We start from the raw sequence: 8,877 nt of genomic DNA on the forward strand, positions 1-8,877 counted from the left end.
TATATATATATATATATATATATATATATATGTGTGTGTGTGTGTATGTATATGTATATGTATATGTATATATATATATATATATATATATATAATCGTAATAGTGGCCGATGTCAGTGTCATGTAACTAGCACCCATGTCACTGGCACATAAAAACTACCTTTCGAGCATTTGGCCTCATGGAGGCAATGACAAATGACCGAGACCTTTGGCAATATGCCATGCTTGAGAAGAAAACCCATCAGGCCAAGTCAAATTGTAGCCATGGCAGATACTGGTGGCACCCATGCAGGTGACACATAAAAGCACCCATTACACTCTCGAAGTGGTTGCTGTTAGGAAGGGCATCCAGCCATAGAAACCATGCCGAACCAGACTGGAGGTGCAGTCCCTCAGCTTACCAGCCCTGGTCAAACCATCCAACCCAAGCCAGCATGGACAATGGATGTTAAATGATGATTATGATATATATATATTTGTATTTTAATATATACACACACATATATATATCACAGGCTTCTTCCAGTTTCCATTTGCCAAATGCACTCACAAGGCTTTGTTCAGTCAGGGCTTACAGTAGAAGACACTTGCACAAGGTTCTGTGTTGTGAGAGTGAACCTGAGATCACAAGGTTCTAAAGCAAGTTTCTTAACCATACAGCTATATATATATATATATGAGCGTGGCCGTTGCCAGTACCGCCTGACTGGCTCCTGTAGGATTTTCGAGCGAGATCGTTGCCAGTGCCCCTGGACTGGCTTGTGCGGGTGGCACATAAAAGACACCATTTCGAGCGTGGCCGTTTTCGTGCGGGTGACACGTAAAAGCACCCACTACACTCTCTGAGTGGTTGGCGTTAGGAAGGGCATCCAGCTGTAGAAACTCTGCCAAATCAGACTGGAGCCTGGTGTTGCCATCCGGTTTCACCAGTCCTCAGTCAAATCGTCCAACCCATGCTAGCATGGAAAGCGGACGTTAAACGATGATGATGATATATATATATCTAAAGCACAGTTTGGTCAACCATCTAAGAAGTTTGCATTGTAATCACAAGAGTACAAGTTTGATCCCACTGCATGGTGTCTCAGATAAGTGCCATTTTCTATAACCTTGAGTCAACTTGTACCTTACAAGTGAAATTGCATTTTCCTGTAGCTTTCTTGTACAAATTAACATGTTGATTGTTTGTCTAATAATGTAGCAGTTCTCAAATATTTTTTTGCTTATGGACCCCTTTGATAACTATTTTACTCAGGGGAACCCCCAAAGCCATTCAATGCTTAAAAACTAGTTTAATAGATACTTCTTTCAAAATTCCTAGTTTCTTTTTCACGCGTTCACTTGTGTAGGTTTGCAATAACACTCTCTGTGAGAACATGTTTCAGTGGTTGGAAACATGTTAAACTATGTAAAACGTTAGAAAAACAGCCTAAAATTTCTTTCATAAATTCATAAAGTACTACTGTGGATCCTCAATTTTGGACCCTCAGAGGTCATATAGACCCTAGTTCAGAACCACTCACTTAGTGGCTCACTGAGATTTCACCAACATCTTCTCTGAGATAACTCAGAGAACTAAGAGACAGTATAACAGTTTTCTGGCTGTCAAAAAGATGAAAACATTGAAATTACCTGGAACTTATCGAAAATGGTGACCAATCTTTAAGAACAAGATTATTCAACTTCATTCTTAAAATGTAGGAAACTCAAACAGTACCTATAGATCTAAAGGATATTCTCATTGTTACAATTTTTAAGTAAAGAGATCATAGCACTTGTGGAAACAATCATGGCATATTTCATTTCTTCATCCAAGAAATCTTTACCAAAAATATATATTATATATATCATTTATACAATCTATACACACACACACACACACACACACACATACACACAATATATAATATATGTATATAATAGGCACAGGCATGGCTGTGTGGCTAAGAAATTCATATCCTAACTACATCGTTTCAGGTTCAGCGCCACTACATGGCACCTTAGGCAAGCGTCTTCTTCTATAGCTCCAAGTCAACTAAAGCCTTGTGAAACTGAAAGAAGCCTGCTGTATGTGTGTGTGTGTGTGTGTGTATGCTTGTGTATGTATGTGTGTGTGCTTTTATGTGTGTACGTGTATGCATTATATATCTACACTTCTATCTATCCTTATTTAGAGCTGAGGGTTTACCAATCTAGAAGTGAAACAATAAGTAGGAAATTGTTTTTATTCAGAGTGGATAAAACACAGGAAATTTTTATCTAGGGTCAATAAGACATGGGAAATAAACCAAGATATCATTGGAAAGAAAGTCTGTTTGAAATTGCATAGAAGTGCTTACTCTAAGATGAATATAAGTCTAAACCTATAACAAACAAAGGTCAAGAGGAGTCTCTCTTCATGGAACTAATCAAGGATCCAGTTGTAGGGACTAATGCCAAATGAGAAAGAACTGCAAAGCATAGTATTAACTGGTCTGATAGTTGAAATATAAGTACACGCACCACAACAATATTCCAAAATCTTTGGTTCCAAAGCCTTTTCAGATTACTAATTTTTCTGAACTAGGAATGCTCACCTTGGTCAACACACTGTTAATTAAACAGATATTCAATTTAATATAAAAGCTACTAGTAGGTACCAATAAACTAGTCTGGTAGCTGTAGGAATTTAAAGTTCCTGCTTATATATTAGTGTGGATTAAAAGGGGTCCCAGACCATCAGTGTCTGTAAAACCAGTGTTGTATACATGTATTTGGGATAAAATTTCTCAATAGCTCAAGAGATGCAGTTGATTGAATAAACCTTAGAATGAACTCTGTACGACTCACAGCATGTAAAAATGCCTTACATTGACTTACATTGAAGAAAGAAAGTCTGACTTGAATTGAGTTGAAGGTATTGACAAGGATGTGTGTTATAAAGAAGATCAACTGATATGAAGAGGTGGATAAAAGAGGTTGTGGATTATTTGTGTAAGATATTCACTCCAGAGAAAAATCAATCAAGGATTTATTTTGCAATTTGTGCTCATTAAGGGTGGGGGAAGAAAAACAGATGTAAATAGTAAAAATAATGATAATAGTGATGATGATGATACTATCATTACAACATGGCAACCCATAGAACCTATACTGGAATGGGTTGCATGAGTTGCAATAGTCTGAGTTAGTTCATATTCAGTGTTACTGCTCTCAGAGATATGTCAGAGGATTATGCCGTTCAATATGCTCTATTATGGCATGATTTCTATTACTTCTTATTACCATTTCATAAGTGCATTTTATCATGGCACCAGCACTAGAGAGATGGCCTTGTCTCCTGCAAGACTAAAGTGTTTTCTCTACTCTGTATTACAGTTCAAAAGGTAAATATGACTGAAAGGATGGATAGAGGAGGAAGTGATAACTAAGAAGATGAAAGAAGAGTGTCGGTGTGAAATAGTGATGGTAGTGAAAGGATGACAGAGGTGTGAGTAATGCAAGAAAATTATGATTGAAAAACAACATGAATGGCATGATGGGATAACAATAAATATGGCTTGTGATAAGAATGAGTGATAGGGTATTGTAAGATATCAATGGAGAATTACATCAAGGAAAAATAGCTTAGAGTGGTAGAGGGATAAAGATGTAATAGGGGTGACGATAGTTTGAATATAGAGGGATCAAATCAAATGCTGTTCCTAAATACGTAGGCAGTGTGTAGTGAATAAGCAATTGGGTAATGAAGAATGCAGTAGATGGAGATTTAACGAGGGAGAAATCCAATACAAATATCTTATACACCCCAACTTCCATTGCCACCATCATTTTTATGTTTGCCATGCTTGCATTTTTGAGCTGGTCTTCTCTAGCATTGCATATCACCATTCATCACAGTTTTATATATGTGTGTATACATGTAATAAAAACACACAAACACAAGATGCTTTATTTTGAGGTGTGTAACATTAGGAAAAAAAAACTGCAAGAATTGATCTTTAACCTTTTAGGCACAGGTGTGGCTGTGTGGTAAGAAGCTTACTTCCTAACCACATAGTTCCACGTTCAGTTACACTATGTGTCACCTTGGGCAAGTGTCTTCTACTATAGCCTCGGGCTGACCAAAAACTTGTGATTGGATTTTGTAGAGAGAAACTGAAAGAAGCTTGTCATATATATGTATAATGTGTGTGTGTGTGAGTTTGTCCCCCCACCACTGATTGACAACTGGTGCTGGTGTATTTACGTCCCCATAACTTAGCAGTTTGGCAAAAGAGACTGATAGAATAAGTACCAGACTTTTAAAAAGTAAGTACTGGGGCTGATACATTTGACTAAAAAAAAATTCTTCAAGGTGGTGCCCCAGCATGGCTGCAGTCTAATTACTGAAACAATTAAAGATAAAAGGTAAATCCTTTTGCATTCAGATTGCTCTGTCAAATGTAATGTTTATTTATTTACATTGTTTTGAATTCATCATGCATTAACTTTTAGCTTTGAGATTTCAGTGTGATTGTTTACTTTTACTATGATAATGTATGGTAGGTGTAAGAGACTGGACTTGGCCAGTTTGAGCGTAAAAACAAATAGAATATTTTGGCCAGATATTGCCAGTTTAAATGTTCAAAGGTTAAATGTATAGTGGCGGAACAATTTAAGTATTTAGCCATGAGTTAACCCTTTAGCATTTAAATTAGCCATATCAGGCCAAAATATTCTACTAGTTGTATGTTCAAACCAGCCAGATCCAGTCTCTCATACTTACCCTACAATGTCATTCTTAAAATAATCAATCACATCATCGAAATATCAAAGCTACAAGATAATAGATGACAAATCCAAAACAATATCAATAAATAAGCATTACATTTAACAAAGAAATCTGATTGCTAAAGGGTTAATAGTTTATACTTTCACACTGTCCAATATCTTGAGCACAGAATATTCATTTTTATATTTATCTGAGCCTATTTTGATAACAGATAGGTGCTGTTCCTATTTCACAGACTGATTAGCATTACAAACACTTTCTAACCAGTTTTCAATTTTCAGACTTCATTCAAAATATCGGAATTTACAAAACTATCCCTGAATCATACCACAAATTATTTAGATTGCTAAAAATATCCTACCAATGTCAATTTAGTAAAAGGCAACTTGAAATACACACATGCGCGCACGTGTGCACACAAACACACACACACACACACAGGTACTGTAACATGTATTGCTGTACAAACATACAGGTACATTCTTTTAGATTTATAATTACAGTGTTCACAAACTATTCAACTTGACTGACCACTGGAATGATAAGATTTTGTTCCAATTTGCTGGTTTTTCTGATTTTCTTTTTTAATTCATCTAAATATGTGATAAACTGACCTAATTGTGTATGTATAGAGGTGAGATGTATTCAGAGTAGTGATGTGTTTAAGAAAGTGAAGAAAGTAAACCAATTGGTACATTAGATTATACAATGTCATTTAATATTCACAGAAGTTTAAATAAGTCAATACAGATGGTAGAAAGCCAGACTGTATATTATCTAACTATAAACCTTACATATCTAAATTAAAATCCTTGAGTGGGATGGGCTAGGGGGAATGGGGTCATCTCGTCTTTCTTCTTTTCAAAGTCATTTAAATAGTACAAGTATAGATTTCATTCAATTATTCCTGATTCCATTTGAAAAGTGACTTTGTGATTAAATAAATTGTTAAATCAACAGATATTTTGTTGTATCTTGGGAGAGCTGTTTTGCCCAAAGAAACACATAGTGGTTGTATTTCACTTCTTTGTAACTGATTCTGTCAACTCGCCGTGTTAGTTGACTAATAATAATAAAAAGAAGTGAAACAGAATCAGTACATGTGCTTCTTATTGACAAAATGATCCTCCCAAAAACATAACAACACATGTTTCCACATGAAGAATCTTATAAAATAAATACAAAAACAAAATAACAGTAATTTCCATTTAAGAATGTTTTTCCTAGTAACAAACTTTGCCTTTAATTATGTAGTGTTGCTTTATGTGACTGACCAATTTTTACTTAGGCCTTATTTGTATAAGCATTGAAAGTCAGACATATTAAATATACAAACTATTTGAGTATGGTATGTTTCTGAATATTCATAACATTATGCAGTGGTGGTGCTATAGATTATCTCCAGCAACATGTCTGGATAATGACCTAACCAAACATTAAGCAGCTAAAATGCTACTTGTTCACACATTTGGAGAGAAGCCAACATTAATTATTTAGCTGATACCTTTCAAGTTTTTATTCAAATATTGTCTGTACATGGAAATCTGATGAAAACAAAAGAAAGAACAAAAAATGATATATATTATTGAAAATAATCACTGCTATATGAATATGTTAATTTTGTTTTATTTATTTGTAGCATTGGACCACAAAGACACTATTCTTTGGGACAACTATAAAGATTCTATTGCATATCTGTATGAATACCTCCTCCAGCTATTAAGGGATAAATTTTACTTGGAGAACCAAAATGAGTTTCAAAGAAGGATTGACTTTCTCGGCCATGTTCACACTTATTTATCAAATCCTGGAAATTTCAAATATGTAACTCTCTCAGCTTCATTCATTCATTATACAATCTCAGTTATAATTGAAACTATACACATTATAGTTTGCCTAAATATAAGCAAAAAAGCTTTAAACTCTGGAATTATTCCGGTCAGTTGCGGAACACACTATCAAATGAAAAATTTGCTTTCAATGGCCAAAGATTTAGAGGAGCGTGTCTTTCACTTGGAGAAGTCTGTTGAAAAAGTTTGTTGCAAAACAAACACAGCATCAAATCTTCAGTCGTTATCCAAAATCATGGAGCAAATCAAAAACATTAAATCAATTTCCAAATATTTGTTGAAGTCATCTATTCACTTAGCTGATATTTTAACAAAGAAAGTTGATAGTAAATTACGGTATTTTGACTGGATGTCACTCACTGTTTCTGTTCTCTGTGTAGGTAAGTAAATTAACTTCACTTTTGGTTATTTTTGTAATTTGACCATCTCATTTGTCATACTGGATTACATTAACCAATGTGTCTTTCCTTTTTCAAGACAGCAGAGTAAGGTTTGAGGGAGATTTGGTTGCTACTTTTAACAAGTTAAATAATTCCTTATAGTGTCTTTTGTTAGACTGTATGACCAGACATTAAAATAATTGGAGCAGTTATCCAATGGTAGGGAGAAATTAAATCACAGAAGATAGTGTGCCATTTAAGATGGAACTAGCTGTGAAAATTGAGTCCAAAAAAGAGATTGTATGATTTATGTCACAAATTCAGTAGTAAAATATTTGTAGCTTTAATAAAAAAAAAAATATTTTCTTGTGAGAGGAAGTTGAAATTGATGTGTAGCCACCAAGTCAACCTTGAACATTGCCTGTAAGTTGGATGACTGGGTAAAGAAATATTTAGAGAGAGAAATAGTTTGAGTGGATCTAAATATGTTAAAAACTGACAAATGATAGAGACACATCTAGAGATGGTTTGAATGTCTTTTTCAAGAAAGTACAAACAGATTTTCTATCAATATAAATGTTATGAAAATAAGAGAAGTTTGATACGAATATAGAAAATATTTAATTGCTGGAGAACAAACTGAAAGACAATGTGAAATATGAGCTTCAGAGACAGGATTGGGGAAGGTTGTGTATAGCAGAAATATTAGTTTAGGAAAAGAATCAATGGCATTTGGTTTGGACAAGTAATGTATGGACAACAGATATGTTGAGTTATAAATAGCAATGAGTTAGCAATAGAGATTTGAAAGTGCAGGATTATTGAGAGAGATTAGAAGATATAGTCATGTCGAGATATTAAAAGGTACAAGAGTATGGTATATATGTCTGATGATGAACTGTTGTTAGTTATCTCAGAGATTAGATGCAGGAGTAGCCAAAAGAAAATTTATAAATATTTGATATGTTTAGATATATTGTTTAGCCCCAAATCAGGTCTGATCAAGAAAACTTATGATTAGAGATATTCCAGCCATGACCATCTCATTTGTCATACTGGATTACATTAACCAATGTGTCTTTCCTTTTTCAAGACAGCAAAGTAAGGTTTGAGGGAGATTTGGTTGCCACTTTCAACAAGTTAAATAATTCCTTACAGTGTCTTTTGTTAGACTGTATGACCAGGCATTAAAATAATTGAAAATACAACATAGGATTAAGTTGACTGGAGTTATAGATGTTCTGCAGAATTCATGTCAGTATGTAAAGATAAAAGTAACTGTGAAACAGTTTGTTACTGTATTTTCTGGCATATAACTCAATGTAGCATATAATATAAACATTCAAACATTGTCACTATCTTTCCAAATCCTGCTGCATTTCACAAGGAAGTTTTGGTCCTTCAAAGTCATCTTAGTGTGTAAATCAACCTTACCTTTTTGGGGACTGTAAATTTTAGCCTGAAAAATTTGACTTGTATGTTGGAAAATACAGTAAATATTTCATTTTTTAAAGCAAATTATTAATTGCTATAAATAATCTACTAAATGGTCTGTTTTTTTCCCTTAAAATTTTTTTTTTAATTTTCAGGTCAAATAATTCATTCTCTGGTAATAAAGAAAGGCAACACAGATTTAAGTCAACTATGTCTCTGGTTTACATGTGTAGGATCATCTGCTGTGGTTGTGCAGCTCCCTCGTATGCAATTTGGCATCATACGAAGTATTTTCACCCATCATACGAATGAATACAACAAATTATCAAAACTGTTTCAATTAGAAGTCAAGAAGAAACTTTGAAAAATTGGTACCTTTTAAAAAAGACACTATTTAATAGCTGGAAATTTATATTTATATGTGTACATGTGCATACATATATATGACTAGATGTGTATA

At 34.1% G+C, this 8,877-nt stretch overlaps 2 protein-coding genes across 3 annotated transcripts in view; one reads left to right on the top strand and one right to left on the bottom strand.

Moving 5' to 3' along the window:
- Window positions 1-8,869, top strand: part of LOC106873621 (uncharacterized) — a 16,402-nt gene extending 7,533 nt beyond the window's left edge. For both annotated transcript variants that reach the window (XM_052968873.1, XM_014921071.2), the window contains exons 2-3: window positions 6,393-6,983; window positions 8,573-8,869. In XM_052968873.1, coding sequence (XP_052824833.1) covers window positions 6,393-6,983; window positions 8,573-8,781 — 800 coding nt within the window. In that variant the 3' untranslated portion in view covers window positions 8,782-8,869. The remainder of the gene's footprint in view (window positions 1-6,392; window positions 6,984-8,572) is intronic.
- LOC106873600 (mevalonate kinase) overlaps window positions 1-8,877 on the bottom strand; it is a 96,278-nt gene that overhangs the window by 66,758 nt on the left and 20,643 nt on the right. The window lies entirely within an intron of this gene.

This window comes from Octopus bimaculoides, chromosome 6 (genome assembly GCF_001194135.2).
Source record: "Octopus bimaculoides isolate UCB-OBI-ISO-001 chromosome 6, ASM119413v2, whole genome shotgun sequence".
Taxonomy (NCBI): domain Eukaryota; kingdom Metazoa; phylum Mollusca; class Cephalopoda; order Octopoda; family Octopodidae; genus Octopus; species Octopus bimaculoides.